Source organism: Eumetopias jubatus, unplaced genomic scaffold (genome assembly GCF_037043125.1).
Source record: "Eumetopias jubatus isolate StellerSeaLion01/CBP00866 unplaced genomic scaffold, mEumJub1_p1.0 scaffold_7, whole genome shotgun sequence".
Classification (NCBI taxonomy): domain Eukaryota; kingdom Metazoa; phylum Chordata; class Mammalia; order Carnivora; family Otariidae; genus Eumetopias; species Eumetopias jubatus.
The window spans coordinates 42,721,000-42,736,941 of record NW_028274813.1 but is presented as its reverse complement, the minus strand read 5'-3'; the positions used below and the strand labels follow the sequence as shown (position 1 = coordinate 42,736,941).

Here is a 15,942-nt window from a genome sequence, read left to right as displayed (position 1 = left end):
AGATCATGAATTTTACTCTATTATATCCCTTTAGCCTCTTTCATATGGACTCATTTTGCTCTTTGTCTTTGTCTTTCAAGACCTTGACATTTTCTTTGATCTCTATCAGCCAGTTACTTTGTAGAATGTTCTTCAATTTGAGTTTGCGGGTTCAGGTAATACATTTTGGCAAGAATACCGTAGAAATGATGCTCTGTTCTTTTCATTGGAATAGATCAGAATGCATATGAGGTTTGTCTCATTACTGGGCTTTAACTTTGATCATGTGGTTAAGATTGTGTCTGCTGGGTTTACCCCTGTAAAGTTACCATTTTTCCCTCTGTAATTAATCTGTTTATAGGGAGATATCTTTAGACTACGTACATATTTCTGTAAAACTTTTACTCACTAATTTTGGTATCCATTATTATGATATTAGCTGCCAAACTCCATCATTTCTTCCACAGTTATTGTTGACTTTCTGGGGATTTTCTCTTCCCCTATTTATTTATATCACTGTAGATTCATAGATTATTTATTCATTGGGTAATAATCTATTACTGTAATTATTGATGTTCACATTATCTCTGACTTGACCCCTTTAAGCTGGCTCTTTGTCCTTTTGTCATATCCTCTTTTGAATCCTTCTTTACTTTCTAGTACAAGATATTTCAGATTCATTTTGTACTTGACCTGCCCAAGACCTGGAATTGGCCATTTTTCCAAGGAAGCTAATTTATGTGGTTTATTTTATTTATTTAATTGACAGAGGGAGAGAGAGAGAGACAGCGAGAGAGAGAACACAAGGAGGGGGAGTGGGAGAGGGAGAAGCAGGCTTCCCGCCAAGCAGAGAGCCCGATGCGGGGCTCGATCCCAGGACCCTGGCATCAAGACCTGAGCCGAAGGCAGTCACTTAACCAACTGAGCCACCCAGGCGCCCCTCTAATTTATGTTTTAAGTAGAGGAAGGAATCCTGTATCTTATGCTGACTTTCCAAAGTAAATATTGACAGACAAAACATAGAAATTCCTTTAAAAATGTTACCCATTATTTAAGATTAATTCATTCTCTCATTCACGAAGTTTCCTTTCTGTGCTTCGGGCGAAAGACTTCCAATATAAATGAAGCTTAACTCCAGTTCACCTTTCAAAAACAAAGTCAAAGTAATTATTAGAGGCAACTACATGCTATACATGTTCTAAGATGAGCTAGAACCTGGGAATTGAAGAGAAATTTGAGAAAAGAGTAGAGTTTGAATAAGTAGAAGGAATCCAAGAACACGTTGGGTTCATGGGTACAGCATGAGCAAAGGTATGGTGCTGGGAATGGGCATGTCTTATCAGGGAATTTTGGGGAACCTAACTGGTTGGTGGAGATGATAATGTTGGTGATTAGTGCCTTGGTACCGTTTATTAGGAGCTTCAATTCCAGCCTGGCTCACTTAGAATATTTCCCACAGGCAGGGAAGAGTCCTTAAAGTAGGGGGCTAGGTATTCATAAAGAGTATGTTTTCAGAAGTTTAATGTGATGTTATATTGCAGAATGGTTTGGAAAACAGAAGACCACTTAGGAAGCTTAATTGAGTCTAAGGTAGTAGGAATACAAGTAGAAAGGAATTTGGAAAGTAATTTAGAGGGAAGAAATGCCCTCAATGTGATGAATCAGGGTCACTGAGAGAACGGGGAACTCTGAAAGAAATAGAAAACTGATGATTTTTATAAGGGAAAGAAAAGAAATACATTGCAAAGAAGAACTCCAAAAGAAGTTCGGTGATATCAAAATTTTATTTTAACTTTTTTTTTTCTGTGATGCTTGATTAAAAGCCATAGAATGACTCCACAGCTTTTTCTCCAAAACAATATAGTTTAGTTGAACAGTGATGATCTAGGGCCATATACTATCATTAACTATTAGACACGGTAATGCTTGCTGAATCATAACACTTGTTAGAGATATTTGGTAATAGTTTTTTCATCATTTTAGATTTATGGGGAAATAGGAAGTTGTTTTGCTTTCATATGCTCTGTCCACCACATTACTAGTCTCAGATCAAATCTTGAAATTGAGATCCAGATTCCTGATTGATGTGAAATGTCTGGCTCTCGCTGGCGTTGGGGTTGAGAAATTTGTTTCCAAGTGTGGCATTTGATTCTTTTTGTGCTATTGAAGCTCACATTCCCATCCCTCTCTTTAAAGAAATACATTGTTTTCAACTTCAACTTTGTATAAAGAAGGAATCACTAGAAACTAAGAACTCAGCTTTCAAGATCTTAAAATCACCAGATACTGTGACAAAGACATATTTGCCATATGTTGGGAGATAAACTTTGGTGTGATCGTGTGGGAAGTGCCTAGGCCCAAACGTTCCATGAGAAGTGAGAATGAGTGTTCCTGAACAGATATTTTACCATTTCATTAATTCTTACAATTCAACATATTTCCATCTCAACCAGACCATCATTCTAATTTGTGGATAGAGCAAGAGAAGTGACACAGGTTTGTTATCTCTCTAGCTACTATCTCTTCAGGCTTTCTGAATTGGCTTGAATCCTAGAGGTTCCATCTGAGAACTAAACCTCATTCAGTCCATAAGAGACTGAGGAGGTTTGTTCCTTTGTTTGTTAATAAGTTAACATATGGACTTCCTGATTAAAATCTGTTGGAAGAAATTATTATACGAAGTAATGTATTAGCCATATAATGTGTTGGGATAGTGCTGGGTGACTCATAATTTCTGCTGCTACAGTTTATAAAAAGGAAAAGAAAGTCGGTTCTTTTTGTTGGGAAAGAAGATTTCATGTTATCTGTATTTGCAGGCTTTCTGGCTCACATGCTGGAGGAATCCTTGCTGCGGGGGTGTTTTCATTTTCTCGTCTAACATGGCAGTGGTCCATTGCAGCAGAGGTTTTTAGCTTAAACAATCTGTTTGTGGGGCTGCTTATGGCTCTTACTGTACATTTTGAGGAGGCAGCAACTGCAAAAGAAAGATCAAAGGTAACCTATTTTGATCAAAGTGAAATCACTTTTTGTTTTAATTTTTAGACAGATGCTGTATTTCTTTTTACCTTTGGATGCTGTTTATCTGTCCTGATTACTGTTGAGGTAATTTAGGCGCGTTGAGAGAGAAAATATTCTGAGTTCTTTTACTGTGAACCATGATAGGCTTTATAAACCATGGAGCTTTTTTTTTTTCTCCCAGAGTTCAAAAGTTTTTTGGAGAATGAGAGGATTGAAATCCCCTCTGAGTCCTATGGGAAAGATGGGCTTGTTGGTTAATTCCACCATCGTGCATGTGTGTGTGTATGTGTATGTGTGTTTGAGTGTGATCGTTAGATGCCAAGCTCTAGATTGACCACCTTAAATTATATACCATTGTGGTACATTGACTTACTCTCTAATTGAAAAAAAGACCAAATTTGTACTTTTTTTTAAACTAAGAGTATCAAATGTATAAACGTAGTAGTTCGGAAGAGTTTCCAGTGAATTTATAAGGCAAACACTAATATCAAGATCATTTGAAATGTGAACCCTGTCTTCTAAGAGCTTACAGTCTACACATTGGGAAGTACCAAACCATTTTAGTAAAGGTAGCCTTTTGTTGTTAAAGAATATACAAACAGAAGAATACCATGGTTTATCAGTGGTGCCTATAAACAGATCTGTGCTGCTATTAGAGTTCATTTTTTGTCTAAAGTAAACTTTTTTCTGATTATGAAAATTGCACATGTTCAAAAGAGCAAAAACAGCACCCCTAACCTCGTTTTTAAATAAAAAGTGTTCTATTTTATGTATTTAATTTAATAGGAGAAAAAGTAAAATGGAAAGAATGCCTGAGTTTTAGTTACAGACTTTAATAAGAATTACACAATATCTTATTACTAGTAGGACTTACCTAGTTATCATGCAGGACTTTCTAAAACTTAGTTTGAAGGCAGTCATTTCAGGTCAGACTTCAGTGATGTGATGAGAATGGACAATATTATAAAAAAAAAGTAATGTTGCTAAATATTAGTGTCTGTGGAAGCAAGCCTGTGTCTAAGAGGTTGACTTTAGCCTGACCTATGGTACAAATGCTTGGTTCTCATATAAAGAGTAACTTTTTACTATTGTGCTTACTTAAGAGTTTTTAGGTAAATTTTTAACTTAGGTTATTTTCTTTTTTTTCAGATAGCTAAAATTGGTGCTTTCTGCTGTGGCCTTAGTTTATGTAATCAGCATACAATAGTACTCTATGTTTTGTGCATAATACCATGGATTCTCTTTCGACTTTTAAAAGAGAAGGTAGGTTTTTGGGTGTTTTTAATGAAAATTCATAATGTTTTAGTAAGGCCCGATACAACATTTATGGCATAAAACATGGGGCTTTCATTTTTTTTTTAGTTTTATATAAAGTGTAAATGACCCGAGGCTCTAACAACATTGAAAACAAAAATAGGATTTACAAAAATTATACAGTATTTTTTCTTTAAGATTTTATTTATTTATTTGACATAGAGAGACACAGCGAGAGAGGGCACACAAGCAGGGGGAGTGGGAGAGGGAGAAGCAGGCTTCCCACCAAGCAGGGAGCCTGATGCAGGCCTTGATCCCAGGACCCTTGGGATCATGACCTGAGGCCAAAGGCAGACGCTCAACGACTGAGCCACCCAGGCGCCCCCAAAATTATACAGTATTGATTGCAGTGGCATCTGGTCTGATTCATAATTTTCTTACTGATTCTGAGCAGCACCTTGATAATAATAGGCTAAAAAGGAGTTAAAATGAAATAACAGATTTCCTTGATTGTTTTATTATATGCCCTAAAACAAAGGATAGTGTATTAATAATAGTTTATTCATTCATCCAGCTGTTTGTTGAGGGCCTGCGCTATGCAGGTGCTGCTCTAGGTGCTAGAGATTCAGCTCTCCCGACAGAACAGACAGCATCACTGTGAACCAAGTAACATCTCTGGAAAATAACAACCTGTTTTCTCAGAACAGATGTCTCTAGAATTAAAAATGATTTATTTTAGTTTTCCCTTTCCCTCAAAGGAAAAATGATTATTGATTTAAATGGCGGTGTAAAGCAATGTAAGAAAATTACAATGCTGTGTAAGGCCTTGTGAGATGGACTGAAGAAGGCAGGAAGCTGAGTTAGACATGAGGTTTTGGAAAGATCGAAGCCCTTTATTTTGTCAGCCCTCCTCCTAGAGGTTGAAACAATCTAAATACAAAGCCAGTACTAGAGTCATTTTACTGAATTTATTGTTTGTTTGTTAATTATACCTCAGCTACATTTATTTATTTATCATTTCATTATTTGTTGCTCTAGTCAGGATTATATTAGAAAATACATGTTCAGTAAAATTATTATACAGAAATAGGGAAATTATAACAAAACTTTAGGTAACTATTGTATTTACTGTACTTGAATATATTTTTTGTTTTTAGCTTCTGGCAACAAAGGAAAAAGTATAACGTGGAGATTATATTATGTGTTAAAAAAATGGAAATAACAATCAAAGGAAGATCAACTTTTTCTTGGAACTGAATTCTGCTAAGTCAGTCATGTCCAACCTTTTATGAGGAATATTAAACAGTGTAACAGGTCATGTCTAATAGTGGTTTTATAGAATATACAGAAGGTTCTTTATCTGGTCTTTTATTATATAAAATAATAAAATATTTTTTATTTTAAATAAAGGAGATAGAACATAAAAAACATAAATTCAGTGAAGACTTTTCTATAGATTACAAACCTGAAGAGGCCCAGATATTTTTCTTGTGAATTGATGGATGCATAGATGGGGATGCATTAACATCCTGCTATCAGTTACCTTAGCCAGGCATTTTTTTTTTTAATCCAGTCTTCATTTCTTTCTCTTTTTTTTCCAGCTTATTGAGATACAGTTGACATATAACATTGTGTAAGTTTAAGGTGTACAACATGATGATTTGATATATGGATATATTATAAAATGATTGCCACAATGAGGTTAGTTAACATATCTATCACCTCACGTAGTTACAGTTCTGTGTCTTGAAAACTTTTTAAGATCTACTTTCTTAGCATCTTTCAAATATAAGCTACAGTACATAGTCCCCATACTGTACATTACCTTCCCCAGAACTTATTCATATTATAACTGGAAGTTTGCACACTTAGACCACCTTGACCCATTTCCCTCACTCCCTACTCCCTGCCTCTAGTGATCACCAGTCAACTCTCTGTTTCTGTGAGTTCAGTTTTTTTTTAGACCCCACTATAGGTATATGTCTTTATCTGACTCATTTCATTTAGCGTAATACCCTCAAGTTTTATCCATGTTGTTGCAAATGGCAGGATCTTTTTCTTTTTGTGGCTGAATAATACTCCATAGTACTTATGTATGTATATCTGTTTTCTATGTTATCTCTTAGGAGTTTTATGGTTTCAGGTCTTACAATCAAGTCTTTAATCCATTTTGAGTTAATTTTTATATATGGTGTAAGATAGTGGTCCATTTTCTTTCTTTTGCATGTGACTGTCCAGTTTTCCTAACACCATTTATTGGCCTTTTCCCCTTGAATAGTTTTGCCTCTTTGCCATAAATTAATTAACCATATATGCATGGGTTTATTCCTGGACTCTCTACTTTGTTCCATTGATTTATGTATCTGTTTTTATGCCAATACCATACTGTTTTGAATGCTATAGCTTTGTAGGATAGTTTGAAATCAGGGAGCATGATGCCTGCAGCTTTGTTGTTCTTTTTCAAAACGGCTTGGGCTATTTGGGATCTTTTGTGGTTTCATTCAAATGGATTGTTTGTTCTATCTCTAAAATGACAGTGGAATTTTGTTAGAGATTGCATTGAATCTATAGATTGCTTTAGCTGTTTTAACAATATTAATTCTTCCAGTCCATGAACATGGAATATTTTTCCATTTATTTATATCTTCTTCAATTTCTTTAATCAGCATCTTATAGTTTTCAGTGTATAAGTCTTTCACCTCCTTGGTTAAATTTATTTGTAGGTATTTTATTCTTTTTGATGCACTTGTAAACAGAATTGGTTTAATTTCTCTCTGATAGTTCATTGTTAGTGTATAAAAAAGGCAGCAGATTTTTTTATATTGATTGTCTACCCTGCAACTTTACTGGACTCAGTTAAGAGTTCCAACAGTTTTTTGGTGGAGTCTTTAGGGTTTTCATTATATAAAATCATGTCACTTACAAATAGTGACAGTTTCACTTCTTCCTTTCCAGTTGTATGCTTGTTATATTTTTTCCTGCCTGATTGCTCTGGCTAAGAGCAGTGAGAGTGGGCATCCTGGTCATATTACTGAGAGGGAAAGCTTTTATCTTCTCACTGTCGAGTATGATGTTAGCTGTGGGCTTGTCATATATGGCCTTTCAGTGGCCATATACCTGCTTTGTTGAGAGTTTTTATCATGAAAGAATTTTGTAAATGCTTATTCTGTATCTATTGAGATGATCATATGATTTTTATCTTTCATTATGTTAATGTGGTATATCATGTTGATTGATTTGCAGATGTTGAACCATCCTTGCATCCCTGGAATAAACCCCTCTTGATCATGGTGTATAATCCATATAATGTAATGTCAAATTCAGTTTATTAATATTTTTTGAGGATTTTTGCATGTATGTTCATCAGGGATATCTGATATGGCCTATAATTTTTTTAATTTGTTTGGTGTCCTTCTCTGGTTTTGATATCAGGGTAATGTTGGCTTCATAAAACATGTCTGGAAGCATTTCCTATTCTTCAGTTTTTGGGAAGGGTATAAGGAGGATGGATATTAAATCTTTAAATGTTTGGTAGGATTCACCAGTGAAGCTGTCTGGTCTAGGACTTTTGTTGGGAATTTTTAAGTTACTGATTCCATCTCCTTACTAGTAATCAATCTATTCAGATATTCTATTTCTTCATGATTCACTCTTGGAAGATTGTATGTTTTTAGGAATTTATCCATTTCTTCTAAATTGTTCAATTTGTTGGTGTATAATTGTTTATAGTAGTCTGTTATGATCCTTTGGATTTCTTTGGTATCAATTGTAACTTCTCTTTAATTTCTGATTTTATTTATTTGTGCCCTCTTTTTTTCTTAGTTTAGCTAAAGGTTTGTCAATTTTGTTAATCTTTTCAAAGAATCAGCTCATAGTTTCATTGGTCTTTTCTATTGTCTTTTCAGTTTCTACTTCATTTCTTTTCACTCTGATCTTTATTATTTCCTTTTTTCTACTAATTTGGGGCTCCATCTGTTCATATTTTCCTAGTTCCTTTAGGTGTAACGTTAGATTGTTAATCTGAGATTTTTCTTCTTAACTATCTCTATGAATTTTTCTCTTAGAACTGCTTTTGCTGCATCCAATAGATTTTGGTGTGTTGTATTTATTTTCTTTTTTTGGTGTGTTGTATTTCCATTTTCATTTGTCTCAAGGTATTTTTTAATTTCTTCTTTGATGTCTTCATTGACCCATTGGTTGTTCAGTAGTATGTTGTTTTATCTTCACATATTTGTGATTCTTGCAGTTTTCCTCTTGTAATTGATTCCTAGTTTCATATTGTGTTCAGAAAAGATTCTTGATATGATTTTAGTCTTTAATTTACTGAGACATGTTTTGTGGCCTAACATATGATCTTTCCTGGAGAATGTTCCATGTGTACTTGAGAAGAAAGTGTATTCTGCTGTTTTGGGATGGAATGTTCTATATATATCCATTTTTGCATCTAATATGTTGTTTAAGTTTGATGTTTCCTTATTATTTTCTGTCTGGCTGGGACAAAAAATCAATATCCATTGATATAAGTGAGGTATTAAAGTCCATTGTTCCATTGATATAAGTGAGGTATTAAAGTCCCCTAGTATTATTTTATTCCCGTCATTTTCTCTCTTTAGGTCTGTTGGTGTTAGCTTTATGTATTTAGGTGTTTCTCCATTGGGTACATAAATATTGACAAATGTTATATCTTCTGCTGGATTGACCTCTTTATCATTATATAATGCCCATCTTTGTCTTTTACTATAGTCTTTGTTTTAAATCTGTTTTGTCTGATGTCAGTATAGTTACCCCTGCTTTCTTTTGGTTTCCATTTGCTTGAAACATCTTTTTCCATCCTTCATTTTCAGTCCACGTGTGTACTTATATATGAAGTGAGTCTCTTACTCACTCACTTACAGGCAGCAGATAGATGGGTCGGTCTTGTTTCTTTATCCATTCAGCCACTTTCTGCCTTTTGATTGGAGAATTTGGCCCATTTACATTTAAAGAAATTGATAGGTATGTACTTATTGCCATTTTATTAATTGTTTTTCATTTTCATTTTTCATTTTCATACTGTTTTGTAATTCCTCTCTGTTCCTTTCTTCTCTTGGTTTCTTACCTTGTGGTTTGATGACTCTCTGTGGTGTTACACTTAGATTCCTTTCTCATTATCTTTTGTCTACTATGGGTTTTGCTTTATGGTTACCATAAGGCTCGTATATAACAGCCTGTATATATATAACAAGCTATTTTAAGTTGGTAACAAGTTATGTTTGAATGCATTCTAAAACTGTATTTTTATTCCTCTTGCCCTGTGGTTTATTGATGTCATATTTTACATCTTTTTATTTTGTGTATCCCTTAACTAATTACTGTATTTGTAGTTATTTTTACCACTTTTATCTTTTAACCTTCATACTAGCTTTTAAGTGATTAAACCACTACTACATATTTACCTTTACCAGAGATATTTTTAAAATATTTCTTTCTTATTACTAATTAATGCCCTTTCCTTTTAGCTTAAAGAAATTATTTTAACATTTCTTATAAGGCTAGTTTAGTGTCTGTGAACTCCTTTAGCTTTTGTTTATCTGGAAAGCTCTTTATCTCTCTGAGTGATAACTTTGACAGGTAGTATTCTTGTTTGGGAGTTTTTTCTTTCAGCACTTTGAATGTATCATGCCATTCTCTTCTGACCTGCAAAGTTTCTGCTGAGAAATCTACTGATAGCCTTATGGGGATTTCCTTGTGTGTAACAAGTTGTTTTTTCTCTTGCTTTTAATTTCTCTCTTTATCCTTAACTTTTGACATTTTAATTATGTGTCTTGGTGTGGGTCTCTTTGGCCTCATCTTCTTTGGAATTCTGGGCTTCTTGGATCTGGTTGTCTGTTTCTTTTCCCAGGTAAGGGAAGCTTTTGGCAATTATTTCTTGAAATAAGCGTTCTGCCCCATTCCCTCTTCCCTTTCTGGGACTCCTATAATATACATGTTATTCTGCTTGATATTGTGCCATAAATCGCTTAAGCTATCTTCAGTTTTTAAATTTTTTTCTTTTTGCTGCTTGGTTTGGGTGAGTGCCATTGCCCTGTGTTTTATTTAGCTCATTGATTCTATCTGCTTCATCTAGTCTGCTGTTGAACTCCTATAGTGTATTTTTCAGTTCAATTATTGTATTCTTCAGTTCTGTGTGTTTGGTACTGTCTTACATTTTCTGTGTCTTTGTTGAACTTCTCACTGTGTTCATCCATTCTTCTCCCAAGTATGGTGAGCATCTTTATGACCATTACTTTTAACTCTTTGTCAGGCAAATTACTTATCTCTGTTTCATTAAGATTTTTTTCCAGGGTTTTATCTTGTTCTTTCATTTGAAATATACTCCTCTGTCTCCTCATTTTGCTTGACTCTCTGTGGTTGTTTCTGTGTATTAGGCAAAATAGCTGTCTCTCCCAGTCTTGGAGGAGTGGCCCTGTGTAGGAGATGAACCTCACATCAAAGTAGCTACAGCTACTTTGCTGTAGCTCTTGGCTGTCTCTCAAACCTTTATGATTGTCTAAGCAGCCTGAGTTTCTCTTGGTAGGTTCTAGTTATTGTGTCAAGACTTGTGAGTGTTCCAGAGGGAGGGATCTCATCAGCACCTAATTTTACACTGATTGGAAACTAGCCCCTCAGTCAGCATCTTTAAGGTATGCAAATAGATACAGTCCTGGGAGACTGCAATCATAGACCGTACTAGCCTCCAGACCAAGTGATCTGGGTGGGGGGGGGGTCTCCCTTTAGGGATTGTTGCAAATTCAGGGTTCCAGATGAGTGTACAAGTTTGTTTCTGGGAGGTGCCAACAAGCTGTGGTGAGGCCAGGTGAGAGTTCCAAGATGGTATCCGTCAGCCTGTGTTCCCGGAGAGCACTTCTCTAGCCTTTAGATGTGTGGTAAACCTGAAACCTACCCTTCAAGCTGAAGTTTTTTCACGGGAAGACCAGGGGGTGTTGTTTCAGTCTATTGTCAGTGCAGTCCCTTGGGGATGGTAACCTGCCAAGAACTGTCTTTCCAGTTGTTTTAGACCCATAGGACCCCAAAATGCAATTCTCCTTGACCACCAGATCCAGGCACTTAAGGGGCATCCTCTTTGTGGGCTGTGCACCCTGGCTGACTTTGGTGGAGCTGTGGTGGAGTGGTATGTGAGGTTGGGCATTTGCCTGGCTGGCTTTGACAGAGCTGCAATGGAGTGGTACACAGGAGTGGGCACACTCACTGGCACTAGCAAGATAGAGGAAGAATGCCAGAAGTGGCACCCTCCAGCATCTCTGTCCCCAGAGAGAGTTCTACCAGGCTTCTCCCCTTACAGCAGACATTTTAAGATTAGCAAATGAATCTTCTTCACTTATGGTCTAGCACTTTCCAGGCTGCTGCTTCTGTACCAGGTTCTGGGGCGAGTGAGTCTGTCTGTAAGTCCTTAAGAGCAGAGTCTCTGTCCCCTACAGCCCTATAATTTTCCTGAACATTTGACCTATTGGCTTTCAAAACCATACATTTGGTGGGGGATCATCTCTCTGGTGCAGGACCCAAAGCTTGGGGTGCCTTACATGGGGGCACAAACCCCTTGCTCCTCAGGAAGAAGTCCTATATTTATGAGATCCCTCCTAACTGTGGGTTGCAGCACTAGGTTGGGGTTTTCGGTGAGACCATGTCTCTGTTTCTCCCACACATTTTCATGTGGCCCTTTTATTCTTTGTTATGGAGGCACTTGTTCAGATAGTTTTTAGGTCTTTGTAGATTTGTTGTGTCTGTGGAGGAGGTGAGTTCAGAATCTTCCTACCTCACCACCTTGAACTCCTAATTATGACAGCTTCATAATGTAGTTTGAAATTAGGAAGTGTGATGCCTCCAGCTTCATTCCTCTTCTGCAAGATTATTTTGGCTGTTTGGGGGTCTTTTGTGGTTCCATATCAATTTTAGGATTTGTTTTTCTATTTCTGTTAAAAATGCCATTGGAGGGCACCTGGGTGGCTCAGTTGGTTAGGTGACTGCCTTCGGCTCAGGTCATGATCCTGGAGTCCCGGGATCGAGTCCCGCATTGGGCTCCCTGCTCAGCGGGGAGTCTGCTTCTCCCTCTGACCCTCCCCCCTCTCATGTACTCGCTCTCTCTCTCATTCTCACTCTCTCAAAATGAATAAGAAATAAATCCTTAAAAAAAATGCCATTGGAATCTTGATAGGGGTTTCATTGAATCTATAGATGGCTTTGTGTGATACAGACACTTAAAAAATATTAATTCTTCCAATTTGTGAACAAGGGGTATCTTTCCATTTATTTGTTTCTTCTTCAATTTCTTTCATCAATGCTTTGTAGTTTCCAGTGTACAGATTTTTCACCTCCTTGGTTAAATTTATTGCTAGGTGTTTTATTGTTTTTGATGCTAATATAAATGAGATCATTTTCTGTTTTTTTTTCCAGACAGTTTATAGTTTATTGTTAGTGTGTAGAAACACAACTAATTTTGTGCATTAATTAGTTGTGTTTCTACACCCTGCGACTTTACTGAATTCATTTATTAGTCTAACAGTTTTTTGGTAGAGTCTAGGATTTTCTCTATATAAGATCGTGTCATCTGCAAATAGAGACAGTTTTACTTCTTCTTTTCATATTTGGATGCCTTTTATTTATTTTTCTTGCCTGAATACTCTGACTAGGATTTCCAGGACTGTGTTGAACAGGAGTTGGTAATACCAAGTAGGCACTCTTGTCTGATTCCTGATCTTGGAGGAAAAGCTTTCAGTCTTTCGCTATTGAGTATGATGTTAGCTATGGACTCGTCTTATGTGGACTTTATTATGTTAAAGTATGCCCCAGATCAAGTAAATCAGAATTAGTTTAGGGTGGGATCAGCTACCGGCTCAGCTCAACAGATGGGCAGGATAGCTGGCTGGGATCTCCGCTTGGGCACAGCTGCGAGCAAGAACACAGTCCTCCAGATCTGAGCACTGGTTGCCGAAAGCCCTGCTTCCCTTCTCCTGCGTGATCCCCAGTGGTTGAGCCGACCCCTTCCTCCCACCTCTCAAGAGATGAGAACCGAATGAGCCTCCTGGGAAGTGTCCTGCCATGCTGGGGGAGCTGGTTGTCCACCCTGGAGTCTCTTTTCCCACTGGAAAAACTGTCACCCCAGGGGAGCTCTGTTAGTGCAGAGCTGGGCTGGCACGGGGGAGGAGTGATGCAGTCAGAGTGCTCCTTCTTATTTCTAATGTGGGTCTTCTCAGTCTGTATGGTCCAAGGTGGGCTTTATCCTCACCCCTGAATTCTGGGATTCTTCACAGTGATATCTCGTCTGTAGATAGTTGCTAGCTGGTCTTCTGGTAAGGAAGACTGAAGTCAGGAATGATCTATGTTGCCATCTTGATGACCTTACTCCTGGACAGGCTTCTGACATCAGAGAAGTTTCATTCAGATAATAGAGAGGTGCATTGACTGACAAGAACTTAAAAAGTAAATATTTTGTGTTAGTTAATTGAAAGAAGAGCCATATGCTTTTTATAAAACATGCAGGACTCAGAGTGGACAAGGTAGGAGCCTGGTCTGAGAGCCTGTTTATTCTGTACTTAGGTCAGCTACTGATGAATGATGCAATTTGGGGAAGTATGACTCCTCAAAGGACATTTCATTTTCTCTAGTTAAATAGCAGAGGCTAGAAAATAAGGCCTACCAATGAAGTGACAGAGTAGTTGGATCTCACTGGTCAGATGAGTTGAGGCAGAGTAAGAAGTCCTGAGTCAGTTGGTTGCAACCCTGGCTACTCAGATGATCTGGGAAGCTTTTAAAAAGTATGTGTATGTGTGTGCATTTGTGAATGCATGTGTATATATATACATATATTTGTATATAGGTATGTATATTTATGCTGACCCCACTCCAAAATAATTCTGATTTAATTGGTCTAGGGTGAGGCCCAGACATTGATATTTTCAAAAAGCTCTGCAGGTGATTCTAATGTACGTACAGCTAGGACTCAGAGCCACTTTCTTGCACTCTCTGAAAAAACTCTCACATAATTGTCTCCTTGTTGATTTCTCACACAAAAGGAAAATTCTCCGGCAGTTGCATCGTGCCACTCTAACTTGAACTTTATAACAGGCAGAAACTGTCAAAATATAAACATTTGCTTTATTTAAAACTACTTTTAAGAATAGCAAAGGCATGTTGCTCAATTAGTTATTTCTTATACTCTTTTCATGCCATTATTTTTATGCATCTCATTACCACTTTAGAAATATCAAATGAAATCAGTACTCTAGTAAAAACACTCTATTTTCAATTAAGAGTGTTTATTTGAAAATGCTAATATAAGTCAACTGCTTGTTCTCCTTCTGGTGAATGTGAACCTTGGTTCTTGTAGTCATTGTCGCATATGAATTTTCCTTTTTTGTAAAGGAAAAGTTGGCAATTACCAATTATGATATTTGGAAGAGACCCCCTTTCCCAACTACTAAAGCAACCACTATTTGAATCTTTTAGTATACCAGAATTCTTTTGGGTGTAATCTTTATAAGACTTTGTCAACATTGTCCTTTATTTTAGAAATGTGCAGATGAGGGGGTGTCTGGGTGGCTCGATTAAGCATCCAGCTCTTGATTTCAGCTCAGGTCATGATCTCAGGGTCGTGTGATTGATCCCTGTGTCAGGCTCTGCACTCAGCAGGGATTCTGCTTGTCCCTCTCCCTCTTTGCCTCCTCCTTGCTCTCTCTCTCTCAAATAAATAAACAAATCTTAAAAAAAAAAGTTATGCGCAGATGAGAAATACACTCTTATGAGGCAACATTGTTATACAGAACAAATTTCTATCAGTACTCCTTCCTATATGTACATTGAGGAAAAAGAGCATTTGGATGAACTGGGAGGTTATTTAAAAGCTAGCTTCATTTGTGACACATATTTGCATGAAATATCCAAAACCCTTGGGCAAAGTATCATATTGTCAGTGTGTAATCATAATAGAGAATATAGTTGAAGTCTGCTCCTGGTGATGGTGATGAAGGGAATTGTACTGGAACAGTATTTGGGGTATATTCAAAATCAGCCAAACAGTCACTCCCACGTGTGTTATCCCAGCCATGTAATGCTGCATGTCATGACATGGTTTTAAATATAAACAATGATACTCCAGAGTTGCCCCTAATATTATTTGCTTCACTCAGATTTCACCTGCCATGCAAAGGAGTTCAGGCTGATGCAGTTTTCTAGTAATCCACAGTACTCAGAAGGTTTAACATAGTATTCTGTGGTGACTTAGTAGAAACTGAGAGATCAGCTCTGAGTAAACATTTTGATGTTTTTCTTGATGTGTTCTTGAAGTTCCAGGATGAATGGACTAAAAATAAACATTGTTACACAATACAATATGCTTTGGTGCAGGAACTCTCCCTGGGCTCTCTGTTGAAGTTGAGTCTGTACTTCTCTGCTGGTTTATTGCCTTACGTCTACCTTCCTATCTCATCCTACCTCAATCAAGCCCGTTGGACCTGGGGAGACCAGACAACGTTTCTAGGATTTTTGACGCATTTGCTCAGGGAAGAATATGGAACATTCAGTCTGGTAAATTTATATTTAAAGCCCTTTTAAGGAAGGAAGTGGTGAAACTTCAGTGTTTTGCCTGGGCCTTGACTGAAAAAAAATAATGTCTATCAATGACAGTACATAGAATTTTCATTTCCATTATCTGTGTAA

The 15,942-nt window shown here is 37.0% G+C and overlaps 1 protein-coding gene across 3 annotated transcripts in view; it reads left to right on the top strand.

Moving 5' to 3' along the window:
- The window catches only part of TMEM260 (transmembrane protein 260), a 65,264-nt gene that overhangs the window by 20,146 nt on the left and 29,176 nt on the right, over positions 1-15,942 (top strand). For 2 of the 3 annotated variants that reach the window (XM_028112208.2, XM_028112141.2), the window contains exons 4-5: positions 2,796-2,973; positions 4,147-4,260. In XM_028112208.2, the coding sequence (XP_027968009.1) occupies positions 2,796-2,973; positions 4,147-4,260 (292 nt within the window). Of the gene's footprint in view, positions 1-2,795; positions 2,974-4,146; positions 4,261-15,630; positions 15,811-15,942 lie in introns of all 3 variants that reach the window. The other variant, XM_028112073.2, reaches the window with a different exon arrangement.